Source organism: Dermacentor silvarum, chromosome 3 (genome assembly GCF_013339745.2).
Source record: "Dermacentor silvarum isolate Dsil-2018 chromosome 3, BIME_Dsil_1.4, whole genome shotgun sequence".
NCBI lineage: Eukaryota > Metazoa > Arthropoda > Arachnida > Ixodida > Ixodidae > Dermacentor > Dermacentor silvarum.
The window spans coordinates 217,682,432-217,703,010 of NC_051156.1; the positions used below are offsets into that span (position 1 = coordinate 217,682,432).

Sequence of the window (20,579 nt, forward strand, 5' to 3'; positions counted from 1 at the left end):
TTCAAGTTATGAATATTAGTATTGAAGAGCGGCATGTTATACGAATAAATTATTTTATTTGCAGATGAATTATAGACAGGGTGGATATCATATATACACATATTTACATGCAGTACATCATTCATATATTATTTGTTTAAATTTTCAGTGTTGATCAATCCATAGTGTCCTGTTGCACTCGTGGTGTTCCTGATGTGTCGGTTTTCTATGCCGGGTTTTCTATGCCAATTGTTGAAGCTTGCGTCCGTGGCGTTGGGCGTTAGAGGCCAGACACGTGTGAAAATGTGCCTCGAACTCGGCAAGAAAGCTTCGCTTTCAAAAATAAATTCCCATATAAAACCTGAACACACAATGTCGGCTCGTGACATCTATAAGGCGCACTCGCGCCTTAATGAAATAGCACATTATATTGAAGGGTTTCTTTGATTTACTTGATTTTCTATGACTTAACCATTTGTTAAGTGCCGGATGTGCCCACTCTTTGGCTAATCCTCTAATGTATCGCAGTGACAATGTATATTTACCACGTATGTGCCAATGCGACACAAGGGATACGGAAGTTGTGACGTCTGCGGTGCATTAACAATAGACCATTGCATGAGATAACACGTTGCATAGGTTGATAATAAACACGAATGCTCATCGCCGTTAGTTGTATGGCATTTATTTAACCCCTTCACCAAAGCTTCAATTCACGTGGGCGCCGACATGTGCGTTGGATTTGCATAATTTCTTTATTGCGATAGCAATTATATACGGGCACTGGAGGCGCGTTCGCGCCGTCGTGCTGTCCCGGTATCGATGGCGCATGCGCGACCCGCCTGTAGAGGCTTATAGAGACCTGCTGGGGCGCGCAGTGCGTTTCACTGCAAAAAAGATGAAGGCAATTGGACGCACCGTCCAATTGCCGAGGCAGCGTTCTGGCTTCCGCAGCTGGCATGAATATTGCGCGCGCACACGTTAGCGGAACAGATAGTCATGCTAATTACACGTCATCGGGCGCTGACAAAGGCCGCCGGTTTTCCGTCGGCATGCACCAACGAGATGCTAATGCCTGCAATGCCGGCTTCCTCCGCATTTCCGAAATAGTCGCCGCGGTTGCAGGGTAGCGCGAGGGCGATTTGCATGGTGAATGCCAACTGTTTCATCACTAAAATTTCTTCCAACTCGCTTGCTTGCCTATATATAAAGGAATCTTGTAGCGCGCGCGAACATTTACGTAGACTGCAAAGGCAGGGACAAAAAGAGAAATGGAAGAAGGAAATGATAATTGAAGAATAGTGTTAGGCAGGGCCAGGTGCTTGTTTTTAAAAGTCTAAGTGTAGGGACCATAGCTTTGGGTTCGCGACGTAATAGCTTTATGTCATGACTTTGGTTAGAGAGAACAGTCGTAATGTCGTCCCGCTTATTCTTGTTTATAATATCCCTTGTTGATGTATGATGGAATAAATTTTGCGAACATGCTTGGCGTATGTATACGTCTCAGAGCCGTTGCATATTGCTAGGATTCTTTTTTGCTACTCCTGTCTTATCATTCGCGACCGGTCAATTCCGGTGATGGCGCGGGCACCGCTTGGACAACTGACGAAGCGCGCAAAGCAATAGCATCGGCATAGAATAGTTACGTTATCCCCCAACTACGTGCGCTTAGCAATGTTCATCGTCTCCGTGCCTCTTAATAAGCTTTTTCTATAAACACACCCGCGAAAAGCGTAATGAGTTTGGCGAGTTGACAAGCTTTAGTTTTCGTTGGCGGGCTCACTTAGTGGGCTCAAATCCCTTCCCAATGTGACAAGGTGCCCCTGCGCTCGTTAGACACACAGGAAGAAACGGGGCCTCGCAATAAGAAGTATATCCAGCAGTGTGTATACTCACGGATGCGGCTACCTGGGATGCCTGGGCGCTCATGTCTGCTGCGCACCGTTGCTGCTGCTGGAGGCCTGCTGTAGTTGCTGCGGCGCTCATCGCGGTCCACAACCGAAATCAGAGGACACCGTACTACCGTGGCTACCTGTCTTCAGTCAGCGTGCTCGGGATACCCGGCCGCGCAGTCGATGAAGGCCCGAGTGGACGGCACAAGCCATGGTCGCTCGCTGCTCGGATTCGCCGTCTGCAGTCAGAACAACATCCTGCGCACTAGTGGTCGCCACGTGCCTGGGTGCTGTCCTCGAAGTGAGACTGTTCGGATGCACGAACGACGAGCTTTCTCCTGCTACGGTAAGTTGTCGCGACGGTTCGACGGGGCCTTGAGCTATTGGTACGTGCAGCGCTAGGACAATGCGAGCACGCGGCACAGTTGTGGGTGCGCGAAGAACTGGCACAAGCGAGCAGAAGAGTGAATCCAGTCTTGGAACTGTTCTTGGCAGCAACGACTTCGTTTATTATTCCTCTTCACATTCGACTGAGCGAGTCGCGAACTGTTAAACCGACTAACGCGACGGAGAAGTCCAGGTGTAGAAGGTGCTCGGGCGTAGGCAGTTGAAAAGGGTGAAATGCGCAGACGCAGCGGTCAACACGGTCATCGCTATATAGTTGCTAGCGTCCTCCTTTACTGGTTGTACACATTTGAAAACTAAACGCAACTGGGGCAGTTCGGAACAAGAAAACGCGGCCTTAGTGTTCGACTTTCAAAACTCACTGGATTCGCGCGCGCCGGGGCTGTCACAGCCCTGACCGTCGTCCTCACGCACAGGGTAAAGCGCGTGGCAGTCACGTGGCACGCTGCAGCCGCGCGCTGACAGCCGCCGCTTGTTCGCCCCGCGACGTGCGTTGTGTGCGTGCGTGGCCGGACTCGCTCGTGCCGACGGTGGGTGCGCGTCTCCCGACGGCCGAGGAGGTGGGGGCAGGCTGGCTTCACCACCGCGCACGCCGTCGCCACGCCTCGCCGCCAGGCTCGTCGCTTCGATCCAGAGCCGCCTCGGGCTGTGGTGGGGGGGCAGGAAAGCCAGGGGTGGTTACCGTTGCTCCCTGCGCCGTCCCCATTGGCCGGGAGGCGTGGCTACGTCACGTTTTCCCGCGACCGGACTGGCGGTTCGAGACGCGCGCAACGCGCGCGCGCTCCAGTTTGCGCGCGCTTTCTTTATTTTCATTTCGCGCGCTTTTCTTCTCGTTGCTTCTCCAAAGGGCGCGCGCGCCGCTCGCGTGTTTCTTCTCCCGGGCGGCGCGGTTTTCTCCTCGGAAGCGCGATCAGGCGCATCAATCGCCTTGCCGCCGGCGCGGTAAAGCTCGGAGATATATTTAGCCAAAGCGAGGGCAGGTGGAGAGGGGGGGATAGGGGGCCCTCGGGTTTCGATAAGGACGGCTTCGATTTTCTCTTAGCGCGCTTGTTTTAAAGCGCACGCTAAACATCTTTAATGAAGTGCAATGAAGTAATTATGGTCGCGGGAGTGCAGTTGCCGCCGGCGCTCCTGTCTCGCTCCGTTTCGCTGGGCAAGCAATTTGATGAGCTCGCCGAAGCCCGCACGGGCTGGAAGAGAGATAAGCAACGCGCTCGCATTGCAGTTGATAAAACCTGCCGATCGGTTCGCTTAGCATTAGAGACAAGCGAGACGGCGCTCTTGCTAACGCAGCCTTTTTGTCTGCGAAGCAATCACTGCTTCGAAAGAAAAACAAAGTACGAGTAGAAAGGCACTTTTCAGTGAACTTCTATCGAACGGCGTTAATTTCCATTTGAGCTAAAGGAAAGGGGGTCCTAATTTGAGGATTACGGCCTTGTGTACCCAGCTGATCGATACCATCGACCGAGGATACAAAACGGCCGAACATCCTTGCAGTGGCGGCAGCGTTCGCAGCTCTGTTTTCGTCGCCCCAGTCGCTTGCTTCTGACAGATTTCGTCAGTAAATACGAGTAAACAGCAGATTTGATGAACATTACCATTCACATTGCCTATCAATGAGCTTGGCTCCGCTGACTCGCAGTCAATTAGCTCTGAACACCGACTCGTTCGTAACACTGATCATATACTCGTATATGCACTGCATGTACTGGCTGCCACACGTAGAAAGACAGGCGTAGCCAACTTGCATGTTAACTATAGTTGCTCATATGCTTGGCAAGCTGTTAATTTTGACTACCGGTGTTCTCATTTGTGCGCTCACCGCGCGGAATCGGACCCATGACTTCGTTAGTCAGCAGAGGAACTCCATGGTCATTGAGCATTTTTATGCGTTTGCCATTATTTTTTTATGCGCTTTGCAGTGAACGATTTCAGCATATTTGTAGAGAATATACCTATTCATGCTTGTCACAAGTAATGCGCGTAGACTCTGCATAACACATTATATGTATTATTTGCAACTTTATGCTAGTCTCTTATAAAGCATACATGTAGTGCGAGTGCCTTCTAAGAGAGGTTTCAATTATCTTTATCTGTATTGTTCTCTCGTTGGGTGTTTCGTTTCTTTCTTTCTTTCTTTTTAGCAACGATTTTGGTTAGCACGCTCTTCAGTAGCCAAACGTACCATGCTGTCACAGTTTGCAATCAACAAGCCGACAGTATATATGCAACACCACCTAAATGTATATATATATATATATATATATATATATATATATAATATATATATATATATATAAACATTTTTACTGTTTATAGGGCTTATTTTTTCCTGGGACAATAATCGTCCTCAGTCTTCTGTTGTAAATTATTTATTTAACATTCTGGTGCTGGCTCCATTCCTGTCTGGAGCTGCCACGGCACGCGCCGTTCCTGACAGGAAAGTGCGCAATTCGCAACGTTTGAGAAAGGGAGCGCGCTGCTTATTCATGATGCTTTTGTCGTGGGACAAGATGAAGCGTAAATGCCTAATTTTTTGTGATATTATTAATAGGAAGTTATAAATGATTTGCCAGTTGACGTAATTTAATTATTGCGTCCTATAACTCTCTCATTCTTAGTCGTGCCTTGACTCTTAGCTCCTCGTTCGACTCCGCGGTGTATATATAGGGTGCATGCTGATTTTCGACTAATGTATGGACACTGTTCCACCGTAACGTTCCTCGGCGATTTCATTAATTTCTTAATGAGGTATCATCAGCATATTCTCAAGCTCATTTTAATGAAGGAATATTTCTCGAGCAACCCTCATCGTACGCTTCAGTGTGACTACCTAAGCCGAGCTCTCGGCGCCTTCTGCTCGGCTAATATTCGTAACGTACGAACCTTCCTCTCTTCCCACTATATATATATATATATATATATATACCATACTATACCATACGCTTTCTAGAGTTGAAGTATATATATATACGCTTCAACTCTAGAAAGCGTATGGTATGTAGCGTCCCTCCCCCAAGCGCGGTGATCAATTGGCTTCAATGACTCTCCAGTGCGATGCTAAAGCAAAAAATGTTCTAACCGTAGCGCTCTCAGCGTCTATGTCAAATGCGCTGTATATTAGAGAGATGTCCTTCTCAAGCACCTCCTTGTCGTCGGAATCGCCGAGGAGCGCGTTTGTACATCGAACGGGGCTCATCCATACTTGGGCGGTGCAAGATGTGGTCACAGATAGTATAGCCGAGAAGCACGCAATGGCAGGCATCCATATTGCTTGACATGAGGCGTAAAAGAACGTCTCGATTGGCTGGTTGGGTCATGTATAGCAAGTTTTTAACAAGCGCACATCTTGAAGACATAGGACGAAATAATGTGTCCTTTGTATACGTTTCTTTCGTGCTTATTTTATGGGCGTGTTTGTTAAAAACTGCCAGACTTGACACGCTTTCTGAAGAACGATTCATATAGTTTGATGGCTCTGCTTTCTGTCGCCTGAGGCGTACCTGCCGCTTTTGTGGAGTCTTAATGTCCTCGTTGGAAATAAGGACTCCCTTGTTTATCATGAAATTCGTTCCGTGCGCGTAGCAGTCGTGGTCGCGTCTTTTATTGCGAAATCATGGTTATTTGAAGCTGTATACGCATGGCCATGGCGTGTAGGGCCCATGGAGGCGTTGTGGCATAACCAACATCCTCCATCGTTTTTACGTACCCCCCCCCCCCCCCCCTTTTTTTTTTTTTTTTTTCGTAACGAGGACGAGTAACAGGTTGTAGAGCTCAAATGCTTGTTTCAATCTCTCTTTGTTTGAATAAATATATTGTCTCTCCCTTTCTCTCTCTCCATGCTACGGAATGTTTGACCACCGGCATCATGCACTTTCGCTTCCAATGTTGGCACTCAATTTTTTTTTTTTTATCACTGTCTCACTCTCTGTCTTATAGGCAACTATAATTCGTACTAATAATTTCTTTGCATTTCGCTCCTTTCCTCTTTGTCGTACTAATTCGTCTCTTTGTCGTCTCTTTGTCGTCTAACACCAAAGGGTGATGTTAGAAGTAATAGTCATTAGGATGACTCAGCAAAAATGACAGTGACTCAACGAAAAAAGATTAACGTGCAAAAACCACTGGAATGGGTTCGGACGTGGGCACTAAGTGAAGGAAACACTAAAGAATAATGGTAGAAGTCATAGTCACGAGCATGACTCAGCAGAAAGGACAATTACTCAGCCAAAAAAAATAAGAGATTAACACTCAAAAACCAATGGAATAGGTTCTGATGTGGTACTAAGTAAAGGAAAAGGCTAATGGTTAATGGTAGAAGTCATAGCCATGAGCATGACTGAAGCTTTTACCTTAAGGTCTCTTAGGCGTAGCTAAAGAGACTCATGAGGACTCATGACATGAATGTCATGACATGCTTGTCATGTAGGTCATGAAACAGCCGCCTACGTCTTGGTGCTCTCATGGTTTGTTTCGTTGACTTGGCAGGCTCCCCGCACACTGCTTCGCATAACATCGATTCCCACAGGGCGTGGTATATGCCGGTTTTTTAGTTTGTATTTTAAGAAAAACAGCTTGCAAAACGCGGGGCACATGGTAACATGAAGGTTCCAGGAAAGGTTAGCCAGAGCGACACCTAATTAACTATTAGCATTTAGTAACTTCTTCAAGTGGGGAAGGACCTAATGTGTATGTGTAAATGGAGTGGTGCATTTTTTAAGGAGATATGGAAAAGAAAACACTTCTTTTCTAAACTGAGAATCATCCCCCATTGGTTGTAACAATCAAGGATGTTGTTCAGGCCAATTTGGTCGCTTGCACAGCGATTTCGTTAGGCAGAACACGATCGTCCGCAAATAGTCGTAGTTGTACAATCGCTTGACAATATCAACAATATTGCTGTCGCCCCTGACGCCCCATCTGCTTCCCAGTCCAGTGATATCGTGCACGTTACACGACTGAAGCAGTATCACCCTCCCAGTGATGACATTTAGACGCTCCGGGACGTCGCTTCTGCCGCCGGGGGATTATGCTACACGCGTGTGGTATTTGATTGTTTGAACGAGGCGCGCGGGCGCCATCACTCGAGAAAAGAAGAGGAAGAACGAGCTGGGCTCGCGCTGTGAATCTAACCGGTCAGCGCTGCAACCGCTGTTGTAAATACAACCTGTAAATAGTTGCTCGTCTTACTGACTCGTCCTTCGCGTAACAATATCATTAATGTGCAACAGGAATAATAAAGGGCCCAAAACACTGCCCTGCACTACCCCAGATTTGACTGGAAGGCAGGCGGAGTGTTGCCCGCCACCGCCCATGCACAAACTGTTCCTGATAGGTAAAGTATTCAGCTTTCCAAGAAGCGAATAATTCTAGAATGACATAGTTTCGAAGCTTAAGTACTAGCTTATCGTAAGGTACGTTATCGAAAGCTTTACTAGAATATAGAAAAATTTAATCTTTTTGGTTGTTATCGATGGAAGATGTGCATTACCACCGTATACCTTGCTGCGTAAGTGTGGAGTGTCCTTTTCTAAAACCCTGTTGAGGGTTATGTATATATAGAATTGTGTTCTGTTCAAGAAACTCGTTGATGCGTTTTGCAATAACGTGCTCAATCAGCTTACATCAGGTCGATGTCAGTAAGCTTGGCCTTGGACGGTAATTTTCTATAACAGCACGCTTCCCCGGCGCCATGGCAGCTCCGCAATTTTCTATAACAGACGATCGTCCTTCTTGAAAATGGGCACCATGCACACGGGCTGTCGTCCCGTTACTCGGTAATCTTGGACACGAAAGGGAAGCACGAAATATAACTATATATATATATATATATATATATATATATATATATATATATATATATATATATTGCTACGGCATGAGCCGGGCAAGGAGAAGAGGAGGAAGACGTTAGCTGGCGCAGCCTCTGGACGCCATCTTTACTTCACCATCAAACTCGTCCTTTAAATAAAGCCGGTTCAACATTAACCGTAACAGTTTTGTGGTGGAGGTGCTGGGTATTTCGACCAAGACGACGGAGCTGCTGCAGCAAGTGCCACGCCGAAGCCGACGCCTCGCTCGACTGCCTCCGACACTACTTGAGATCCCGATGTCCCACAGCGGCGACCAACAGCCTTCTCTGGCTGCTCCAGTGCGAACAACCGGCACCTGGATGCATCAGATGGAACCCCGCCCTTTCTCAGGAAAATTCGGCGAGGACGTGGAGGAATGGCTCACCCACTACAAGCGTGTGAGCAAGTATACAACGGCTGGAACACCACGGCTCAGCTCGACAATGTCGGTCTGTTCCTCACAGACACGGCGCTAGTGTGGTTCGAGAACCATGAAGATTCCTTCACAACGTGGGACAGCTTCGTTACTGACCTCACAGAGTGCTTTGGCGATTCCACGACGAAAAGGAAGCGGGCGGAGCAGACATTGCTTCAGCGCGCTCAAGTCCCAGGTGAGACCTGTACTACGTACATAGAGACGAAGCAGTTCTTCTACGGCGTCCGCAACGAATTGATATACTTTTGCAATGATATACTTTTGCAAGAGATTCGGCATATCATCGAAGGAAGACATTTATTTGGTAATGCCATTAGGCCCAGATGAAGATGTAGGTTTCAAATTAACAACATACAAAGACAACATACAAACTAAAGCCCAGGCACTGCTATACTGAGACATTTGCAGCGCGTATGTTTTGTAGAAATGCGCAAGACGCTGGCGTTCGACGTTATGTTCTCTCGCATTATCTTCGTTTTCCCGTCCGAAATGCATTCGGGAGAAAACAGGTCCAGCAGCGCGATCACCGTGCCGAAACAACGCCTGCCGATGGGCGCTGCCGCGCAGTGCTTACCGCATTGACGGCACGGATGTAACGTCAGCCATCTGTCCCGCGTCTTCTTCGCAAGAGCCCCGCGCGCCAAGCTTGCACAGCAGACCACACGGCTCGCTTATCTGATTTGCGCGCCGCATGTCCAGGGCCCGACGGTGGAGCCACCATTACACGCTCGCCGATTAGGATTCATTGGATTTGCGGCTAAAGAGTGCGCGCGTCCCGCATCCCGAATGACACGCGGTTTGCTTTGATGCGCTGGTTAAGCAGCAGCGCATTACGTCAGGAAGCTTTTAATCCCGTAGTGCAGTTTTTTTAGCTTTTTTTCCCTCTTAGTATAGTCTGGCGAATGTGTGCGCAGAGGCTCTCGCGATGGACCTAGACCGAAACACCCAGCGCATACAGGGGCGACACTGCTGCATGCAGGGTCGAGCGGTAGGTATCCCGACCTGAAACATCGAGGGGCTGAAGTGTGTACGTGTAATTTGGCGGGACAGAGACCGAAAGAGGATGGGTGGGTTCGAGTGTGTGGCTTTGTGCGTTGTCCACGGTGGGTGCAGGCACCGGCTGGCGCCGCTTTTCGACGCAGCGGTGTCTCCTTTGTCGCCGGCTGCATCGGATGGGTTGTTATCGGTGGGAGAAAGAAAGGGAGAGAATAAAGCAGGTCTGCTAATACGTATGAAGATAACCAGGTCGGATGGCCGTGTTTAGGGCAGCTCTCACTGGGACAGTATGGCAGGTGACGATGTAGGTTCATGCATGTAAGTGGAAGAACTGAGAGTCACGATATATACTTTGTCTTTATACCCACAGCTGCTGCTCGTAACTGCAGCTGAGTTGTTCTGTGGTACTGCAATTACGGGCTCAGTAAAAGCCATGTTTAGGCAACATCGGCGTTTGGAACAGTAGTCTCGTGTACTCAGTAAGGACACGCAATTCAGAGCGTGCCCACAAGGACAACGACTAAATAATAAGGATCACTTCTACAATCCTTATTTTATATTTTTTAAATTATGTTTATCATTCTTTTAACATTTTCGTATATGCATGTTTAGCATGGTCGCTCATAATATCGTGTTCCTGTGGTTCTTCTGCGTGTGTTTGTGTGCGCTGTGTTTTGCGACAACGAGGACCGCCTTGCGTACGTCAACATGAACACTTGAGTGCTTGCGATCTGATAAGAAACAACTGTTTTTTTTTCTTATGTGTAAGGAAACTTTAGAACTGCTGTTACTGTAGTCTTTTCTCTGTTCTGTGTTCGCCGGTTTTTTTTTTTTTTTCTTTTCTTTAGCTCATCTATGAATTAAGAGCAGAGGAGTAACATGCGCTGTCTAACAAGCGCAGCAACATCTCCTTGCATACAGCTAATAAAAAATAAACGAAAGAAACAATAGGGATGGAATAAGGAGTTTGGGCATTTACTCGCGCAATGCATAGCGGTGGACGGCTTAGCCTCGTACATGCGTGCGCGCGCGCGCGCGCGCGCGTGTGTGTGTGTGTGTGTGTGCGTATGTGTGTGCATGTGTGTGTGTATGTGTGTGCATGTGTGTGTGTATGTGTGTGCATGTGTGTGTGTGTGTATGTATGTGTGTGTGCGTGTGTGCGTGCGTGCGTGCGTGCGTGCGTGCGTTCGTGCGTGCGTGTGTGTGTGTGTGTGTGTGTGTGTGTGTGTGTGTGTGTGTGTGTGTGTGTGTGTGTGTGTGTGTGTGTGTGTGTGTGTGTGTGTGTGTGTGCGTGCGTGCGTGCGTGCGTGCGTGCGTGTGCGTGTGCGTGCGCGCGCAACTTGTAGATGAGGGCGGGCAACATACAGGATTGTATGCGAGCGTGTAGTGGACGCGTACGATTAAAACGGGGAAAATAAACATAAACTCTGGCTCCGTTTTATCTACAAACATTTGTTCCGTATATACTGAATAACCTCATCTGTTACGGAACACAAAATGTTTTGCTGACGCCGAATAAATTGTAAAGTTCTGGAGAAGAGCATAGGTGAAACATTATACTTACCTTTCAATTTAATTTGTGTCGTTAGCTTGTCAGTGTTAGGTCGGATTTACACTGCCGTCAAACGCTCCGTCCCATCACCGTCACGGCACTGGCGTTCGTAATGAAACAGTGTTTTCTCGCCGATTTGTCCTTAAACATAGCACATCGGTGACGTTGGTTGATGTTCCTGAAGTCGCCAGCGTCCTATTTTTGCATAAAGACCGGCGAGAAAACACTGCTTCATGACGGGTGCCGTAGCCGTGGCGGTGACGGGACGGGACAGGACGGGGCGTTTGACGGCTGTCTGAATCCAATCCGGGCCTTAACAGCTGAAATTTGAGCTGGCAACTCATTTTGCTTTTCTTTTGTTTTAATGAACAGGTGCCGGTGGTTCTTTATGGGTCAGTGCTCTGAATAATCAGATCAAAAAGGGGCACTACCCATGACAGTGCAGGAGAACAAAAATTATAGGGTTTCACGCGCCAAAACCACAATCTGATTATGAGGCACGCCGTATAGTGGGGGACTCCGGAATAATTTGGACCACGTGGGGTTCTGTAATGTGCACCTAAATCTAAGTACACCGGTGTTTTCGTATTTCGCCCCCATCGAAATGCGGCCGCCGTGGCCGAGATTCGATCCCGCGACCTCGAGCTTAGCAGCCCAACACCATAGCCACTAAGCAACCATGGCGGGTTGCAGGAGAACATCTTAATTTGTTGCTCAAGCGATGCTAAGGGCAACAGACGTTTCTGCACAGACAGGTTGTAAATCGCGGGTAAAGCGGTATACAGTCGTTCAAGTGAGCGTTGCTTTTCAACTCAAATATCAGCAGGAATTTTCTGTATTTGACTTCGTTGCATTTCACGAAAGCAATAAAGCACAGCAGAGGCGGAAAAGTTATCTCCTTTATCCCTGGCAATTACTCGCGGGTTTTCTATGATTCCTCCCAAGACAGAAGAAACAAACAGTTGCGCCATGTGCCAATAGTCGTAGCAAACGGCATTGAGATAACAACGTGGTCTGAAAGCCAACAGTCGTTCCCCATAGCAGTTTTCCGAGATGGAGGGCCAAACGTCCGTGTTTTCCCAGCATCTGCTGGTTCCGCGGCTATTGGTCAAACTCAACGCGCTCCTCCCAGGCATGAGGCAGGACCGGAGGGAGGAGGCCGGGGTTGGCATTCAAGGACCTCTATGTTTGGAACGAAGCTTACAGGAGGGATAAAAAGAGAGCGAGTGAACATCACAGCACAAAAGGTCAGGCTTTTCGAAGGCAACCGTTGTAATGCAGAAGGGCGGACTTGTTCTTTCCGTTGTCCTCACAAAACGTCCGATCACCAGAAGATTGGATTAACGCGACGATTGCGTTCCTCTTCTCTTTGCTCCGATCTACCCAAGGGAAGTCGTCCATGTCACTACATTGCCGTTTTTTTTTCTCTTTTATTCTTGGGTTCCATCAATGATGGTTCGTGTGACGACACGTGGCGCAAAGCGGGTCGACGTGGCATTCAGCTCCCAGTGGACGCGAGCTTCTGGCCGCTGGCGGACATCGCGTGCTCGTCTGTGGCGAGTTGTGTGCAGCCGTTTCGAGAGTATGGATTCGTCAGTGTTTTGGTATCGCGACCGACACTGCGTGCGCAATATATGCATAGTACATTGCTCTGGCACGTATAGAATTTCTCTATGTCATCTTTATATATAACATGAGCATATAGGCTGCTTCAGTATGATGGCAGTTAGCGAATCTGAAGTGTGCACTCAACTTCGGAGACGGGCTGGTTCTGCTTCCTTCTGTTCAATCATATATGGCGTTCTGTGAGGATATCGGGTCATGGATACCTCGGCTGCAGAGTTCATACCAGATAAAATGTGTTGTGAAAATATTGAAGGAAAGAAACACTATGAGGTGGCACATCGATAAAAGCTAGCCAAAGCCTACCAAACTTGCCAAAGACAGCGGCGACTAATAGTGTTGTTCAGTCAGGGCTATTTAGTGATCCGCTGTTCAACCAACAGATTATATACAACGCTTCGACCGTATTCTCCGCGTGCAGTGTTTTCAAGTTATATAAAAGAAAAGGCTAAATTTGCTCGCAACTTATTAATGTGGACCAGTTTGCGCATTTTGGTCGCGGGGCGGGCTTCGTGGTCGTCCGCGCCTCTTCCGTGCACGAACTGAGTTTTTGCGATGGTGCATGGAACTTGGGTGGCGCGGAGCACAAGCTGTTTGTCGTTCGGGGCAGCCGGATAAGTGGCCGAACAAACAGGCCGCGGGCCCTATTCGCGAGCCGAGGGAGTTGGTTCACTTGTAACGCGATTACCAACCGGAGCCCGCGCTCTCACCCACTCCAGTCCGAAAGCTATTGCGCCATGCACGGACTCTCCTTTATTTTAGCAGCCACATTATAAGTGCAGTTGAATTCTGCAACTACACCTAATGCAACGCGTATAGTCTTTGTAAAGCAATGAGAATACGTTTACTTAGGAGTGTTAGGCATTCACAGGACACCAGATGTGGTCTTCTCGTTGAGAGCTTAAAGAGTGGCGAGCAACGGTTTAGCTATGACACGTCCCTCGTTCGAAAGTCAAGCGTTTAGAGAAATACAGTTATCTGTTATAGCGAGTGAGGTTGAATGTCAAGCACCATAGCAGAAGAAAAAGAAAACCTATAATATATGTGGTTGGGCATGACTGTCCGAATTAATATCGCGCGACCTTGCATTCTGAGGTATGTATGTGATTCAAAGCACTTGCAGCGAAGAAAGTGTGACAGCAAGCTGCTGAAACCATAAATGTTTCTACTGAGATTACTATAGATGAAATTCTGGTGCTGCGATCATTCTATAGCACGGGCAATTATGGGTAGCACATGGAGTTGCCTAATCTTCGGGCTTGTGGCTTGAGACGGTCTTACTAGCTTGCTTTTTACGCCTTATCTGCTTTTTCTCGCACCTAAATTTCCAACCAATCGTATTTTTCTAAATGCATGAAGGCGATATATGACTCTGAGCGCGAGCATAATAATTTCGAATGGTTGCATTTACAACGCATTATCTTGTCGAATAAGATCAATTTGCAAAGTGGCAAAGTCGCTTGAAGCGGGAAGAACGAAGTTTAGCCAGATCCATGTATTATGCCTCCGGTCGATTCTGGTTGAACTATGTATCTGTATAGCTCCTGGAGGCACCAACACCAGATTTCCTGCCAGTAATTTTTTGCAGAAAACTCTATGGCTAACAACGGCTACTTGCACTTCAAAGTGCTACAGTGTTGCCTATCTGACTTCAACATTTTGTTCATATAATTTCGATAAAGGTTATAATATGCCATAGTTTATGCTGTATGGCCCGTGTTTAGGAATTCAAAGATGTGCTTTGTGGTATCTGTGGTCGTGTACCTGACGATCACGTAGTTCAGTGTTACACTATATATAGCGAAGGCCGGCTTGCAGAAGAAGATGTCAGACTTTCGACTATCGGAGAGAGAAAGAGAGGGATGCATAAAATAAAAAAGCGGGGAGATTAACGAGAATGGAAAATCCGGATTGGTAATATATATAAACGAGGCGATGGGAACGGTATGTGAGTATAAGAAGAGAGTAAAGATAGAGAGCATAGCCATACAATCACGGCCAGTCATGATCACTGCACACTATATATATCACAGCGCAGGATCCAACTCACGAACATGGTCAATAGGGACTTGTTAAGGCCTACTGGTCATTCGACATTTGTCACTACTTTTCAGGTATCGCAAAATTTCCTCTGTGTGTTTGTATGTGTCCGGCCCAAAAGTATATATATGTGCACTCTGATCATGCGTAAAAACACATAACGTTCACCCTTTACTTCTGACAAGGACCTCGCTGAATTAGTTACACAGGAACAACCAGGCGGCACGAAGCCATCCGCAAGAAGCGCGCATAATAAACTGTCTCCTGCGAAGCAGCATAAACAGGCTCTGTGATTAAAATAGTCTCGAGGCAAGCAGAAACCTCGGCCAAATGTTATGGAAACAAATGGCGGTGTTTCATTGCGCTATCGATGCCTCCGCACAAAACAAGAAGTCGAGTCTCGGCGGCAACAAATAGAAAAAGAGACCTCGGCGGCGGCTTTCATTAAGCAAATCAAGTGCTCCACGACTGTTGCTCTTCTTTCGGGCGGCAGCGGCTGCACGCGACTGCGCGTGGGACGAAAGCGAGGGAAATAATAAGGTTAATCGAACGACGGTGGCAGGTTCCAACGGGGGAAGAGGATAAGAGGTGGGCGCCGCCGCTTGTTTAATTCCGCGTATCCGCTATCGCAAATACGAAAGAATTAAACATGAGCTGATGAGCGCACCCCCTCCCTTCTTGCCATCACCCCACTGTCTTCTGTTCTTGTTCAGAGAACAGCGGTTGCGGCTCTTCCGGTCATGAAAGAGGACTTCTCGTTGATTGTGTGTTTTGCCGTTGTTCCTCCATTTTCTCTTCCTCGTTCGGGCAACCGTACAAGAGCCGTCGCCGCAATAAAAGAAAAAAGAAAAGGTTAGCGAGCGCCGCCGCAAAAGTCAAAGGTCAGAGGAGAGACATCTTCGTGCGTATATGTCTGCCGCAGTGGTTCAGCGTAGCTGCGTTCCGCTCTTGTATATCAAGTGGATCGCTGGTTTTCATTTCCAGTCCTTCGCGGTTGTATTCCGGTGGGTGCGGAATGCAAAGACTCCTGCGTACATATAAATAGAATGTTGCATCCTTGTGTTAACAGCCTTACCCCTAAGGCTGTCGACACTTTTTTTTTTTTTTTCGAGCTATACCTGCAATGAGAGAAGCCGTAGTTAAAAAAGTGTATAAATTCTCACAACCCGCTGCATGCGCACCAATATATCCGACATTAGAACCTGACAGGGATAGCTATAAAAGTTTCCGAAGTACTTTGTTGCGGACTAGCTGGTTCATAGTGAAGAAGTAACGTACTTCACCGCACTCTGTCCTGTCTCTCTTCCCGACCTTCTTCGTGTATTTTGCGCATTGGGTTACTAGTTCGGTATGGAAATTTATTCTACGCAGTTTTCGTGTCGTCTGTTCTCGTGTCATCATGTTTACTTTGCCGCAACAAGTCCCCAGAAAAGAAAAACTCAATTTTCATATCAACGATTCAACCTTACCCCTCAAGGGTGAGAGTTTTATCAGTGGGACAAAACAGCACCCCTTAAAGGTGCAATTTTTTTACTGTGTGCATTTAGATTTCTAAACATCAGGAGGGCAGAAATTGATGACACACTGCTACGGCGCCTCTCGTGTCCAGCTATGTACAGATTTGGGACGTACGCTAATTAAAAAATAAGATGTGAAGAAAAAACTGGTTATAGTTAAAGGCGATAACTACTTGATTTGCTAACTTCGTCTAACTGTTACTGCGTTACACTAACTTCTTAGTAGTGCGAGACTGATAATTGATGGGGATAACCAGTTATTAAATGCACCTACCCCGGTACAACTATGCATGCTGTTTGTCATTGCGTGGTAAGGTGCTATTAAGGCGGAATTGTTATGGTGCACACCACTTCGTAGATGGTGTTGATATAATAGACCTTTGCTGTTTTCCCGAATGCGTGATTGCACACAATTTGTTGTACATATACAGTATGCACAGTGCATAACAATGTGCATTTTCGCGAAACACTTATGTGTTCAATGTTCAATTTCGTGTCCTTTAGATGACGGCTGTAGAAAGTAAGAAGATTCACGCACACCGTTCAGTGATATTGCGACCTTTACTAGAACACCGTCCCCACCGATAATCAGCTCACCAAGAAGTGAAGGCACGTTTGTGCTTTCTGAGGACGTCTGGTTTGCAGGAGCACCTTTGACTCTGTAGTACTGTCCGTGCACGTGTCTATACCCTCTCACTCTCCCTACTTTCTCTTTCCCTTCCCCCAGTGTAGGATAGGCAACCGCACTCTTGAATGGTCAACATTCCTGCCTTCCTTATATCCCTCTCTCTCTCTTTGTCGTTATGGCTGTTGCTGTGATGCCGGATCATTACGCAATGCGATGACGTGTGTCGTGTTCCGTTGACTCACGGAGGATTTTCTGACTGTGTTGTAAAACCTGTAGTTTACGAACACTTACTGCATGGCACGAATTTCAGTGAAGCCAATTCTATTTATGCAGCGAGCTTGTTGACGTATACTTATTTCAACTGACCTTATCGTTTCCAGCTGCGCGTAATAAGAACCAAGGTACATATGGGAGTGATCCTTGTTCTACGATATCCACTAACCTATTGTTCGTAATTATTCCTTTCTTTCTTTCGCCGTCCGATTTTTTTTTCTTTTTGATTGTAGAATCCTATTAATTCTGGTTTTATCCGTCGAATGATCAATGAACTCTCACGATGCGTTGACATGCAGCAGCTGATGAAATCGTACAAGCAAAAATTGTGGTATTTAATTACAGCTTTAAATTGTTATCTCTCAGTAGTAACCCTCATTGCTTGTCATTTCTATTCGTTTTTTATCATTCTATTCGTACTTGTATCAATTTCCTCGAGTACAGAGTACAGAGCAACCGTACATTGGCTGCGAATAACCTTCCGATCTTGTTTCACCTGTTTCTCTCCGTTCTTTCGCACACAACAGTTCCGCGCGGTTCCAGCCCTTCCTGTTGATTTCACTCATTCCTTTCATAAGCGCTGCCCCTCAAATAGAAACTTTATTTGTGGGCAGGTTGCTCAAGCGGCCACGAACGACGTGTTGGACTGCCCTGGGTTCCACATTCACGCAGTTTGAGAAAATAAGGAGATGGTTATAGGTCCGCCTGTCTGCTCTACCTATATAAGGAGGATCTAGTGGTGCTTGCTGCAAGCGGATCTAACTAGCCTTGCAAAAGTTTCCGGCAGTTGCTTCGCCCGAGTGCTATTTATGAAATGTGACGAGGTCTGAAGCCCATCACATTTCATCTGGTCTCTTACATGCATGCATAATGTTGGTGCGGTGGAGACCGCAATGAATGGAAATGGCTTAAGACGACCTGAATAACGATTTTTTTTTTTTTGCCTCCTGAGGAGCGTCCTGAGTTCTTCGTTGGCCGGAACTGCAACGCTTTTCGCGCAAGACTGTCAGCGGCATCGTTGCCTGCTATACGCCATCGTGTGAAGGTAGCCACTGGAAAAAGATATTAAAACCGATCTCAATTCTTTAACATCACGTAACGTACGCGGGATATAGAAATGTCAAGGGGCAACCCGTGTTGTAATAGTTGCAACGCATGCATCCTTGATGTCCGAAAAGGGAACAGCGAGCTGCGGCTTGTAGGACTTCCTCACATTCCACATACTATTTACACTAAGCGCCTTACATCTGCGGTGGCAGTAAGACCTCCGTTGTTCGAACACCTCGACAGAGTGTCAAACGACTGCCGTCTAGTTATACACTGACATTTCTGTTGACAAAAATACTGGAGCTAGTGCAGTGGCTTATGCGATTTCGATTCTAATTGTACCTTGGGCTGCCAGACTTTACTGCATCGTGTCCTCTACGGCATGCATGTCAAAGTGTCGCCATTGAAGCCGTCTATACCTCCGTCAGGAACGTCTCCTCTGCCTTTCTTTGTGTTTAGGTGGGCCCCGTTCACAAAACTAGATCGACAGTTCACATTACATCGACATTAATTCAGCTATGAATCGAATGGCGGAACTGTACATAGGTCATTAATTCATTTTAGAGGCAAGTGATGGGAGCTCTCTTTAAGGAAAAACAACCAGCGATTGGCTCTTGTTGGTCGGCAATGCTATGGTGGCATAGATAACCCACTCTAGCGCGACAGGAGGTAACGATTTTTAGGGGGTACGCGGAATAGCCCGATTCTCAAGCTTCTCCCATTAGCACAACCGGGCCGAGTGCCTGTCGCCAAGGGAGTTCTCGCGCGGCCCCGGAGTCGTGTTTGCTGTTGCGCGGCTCGTAAACTGCGCTGTACACCGCTCCTTGCCCAGCCCTCTCCTCTCTGTGTACTCTTCGTGCGCGGTCGACAGAGGGAGGGTAGGTGGGGGAGCCCAAAGGGAAGCGGTCTATTACGCGCCCGCGCCATATGGTCCCGGGCACCGCGCCCTCCTCGATGCCGGACGCCCCGTCCCGGGACCGAGTCGCGCCTGGAGTCATGCTGCGACAGAGGACGGGGCACACCGCGATTCAACGCTGCCGGTGCGCGCGTCGTGCGTCGATCGCTCGCCCCCCCCCCCCCCCCCCCCTCCCCTCCAATACCCGCGGCGCGGCCCGTTGACTGCCCCCGCGCCGCTGCTGAGTGATGCGCGTCGCCTTGGTGGCCTTCTGTTCGGGCGTCGATGATGCGTGATGGATGCGGATTAATTGCCGCGGGGGCGGTGGGAGGTTATTTTGCCGCGCAAGGGCCTGGCGCCCGGCTATATATGTGTGTGTATACGCACTGTCGGTGTAACTGAATACTGCAGACCCAGTTCCCCGTCCAGCGAGTTTATATATAAACTGCCTTTCTAAAGCAGGCGGCATGCTCGTTGCCGGCGTGTTCTTTTATGCCGCCTTTCGGGGCGCGTTGATTAGGGAACCGAACCGTGCACCGTGCCTGCGTGGTTGACGAAGCAATCTCTGCCATCATATTCGAGGCTGATGGAGTCAACTCCTCCACCCGCCTGCCACACGGGGTTATCATCGGCGTTGCTGAAGTCGGCCTGTCAGTTCTCTAGCGATGGAAACAGGACCCGCAGGAAAGATGGTTGCGGCTTGTCGCGCTACGCTGATACTTGATCACCGCTTATTGCATAATGCATAGGGTAACTGGGTGAACACAGGAGGAGGAGGATTGCAGACTTGTGTAAGGACCGTTTTTTGACTTCACGCCGTACTGGCCAGTGTTGTAGAGCAGCCTTCGCACTTGCATGAAGGGTATGCGAGGAGAAATCATGCGCTCCGCTATATACAGTTGAGCAGAAGGAGGTGGGTATTCTTGGCCGGATATTTAGACAAATTGCTCACAGAGTACAAACGCAGTTTAGTTTGGGCGAGCGAGGACTTGCACGTTATACACACCTTAAACGAAGAGAATTATTCAACGTCGGGAAAGGCCAAAGCCAAGGTCGCGTACATGGGGGCCGTGACGCACTCCAAGTGCTTCTTGTGCCACAGTCCTGTCACAGATAAAACACGCAAAGCCAAACGGGTTGTCGATGAAGTCCCACTGTTGCCAAAAACAGACGTTCTTCGGCCTTGTGATGCTGGTATGCAACGTCCGCAGCTATAGTCGGGCTGGTCGCTGTTCATCCGCTTCGGCAGCGTATTTGGCATGCTTGTGCAGTCTGTCGTTCTCCAATCGCTTCTGTCATTCTTCGGCAGTTTCGTTGGCACCTTTCAACGCCTTAATTGTTTTCTTTGTTGCTGCAGTCGTAATCGCTTGGACACATCGTCTTCGCCGGTCGACTCCCGCTGCCTCTGTCGCCGAGCTCGTTGTTGTTGGCTGCGCTTGGCGCG

At 48.0% G+C, this 20,579-nt stretch overlaps 1 protein-coding gene across 1 annotated transcript in view; it reads right to left on the bottom strand.

Moving 5' to 3' along the window:
* LOC119445219 (SKI family transcriptional corepressor 1) overlaps nt 1-1,965 on the bottom strand; it is a 56,246-nt gene extending 54,281 nt beyond the window's left edge. The window contains exon 1 of the mRNA XM_049664928.1: nt 1,876-1,965. Within this exon, the coding sequence (XP_049520885.1) occupies nt 1,876-1,965 (90 nt within the window). The remainder of the gene's footprint in view (nt 1-1,875) is intronic.
* Between the last annotated feature and the right edge of the window lie 18,614 nt (nt 1,966-20,579).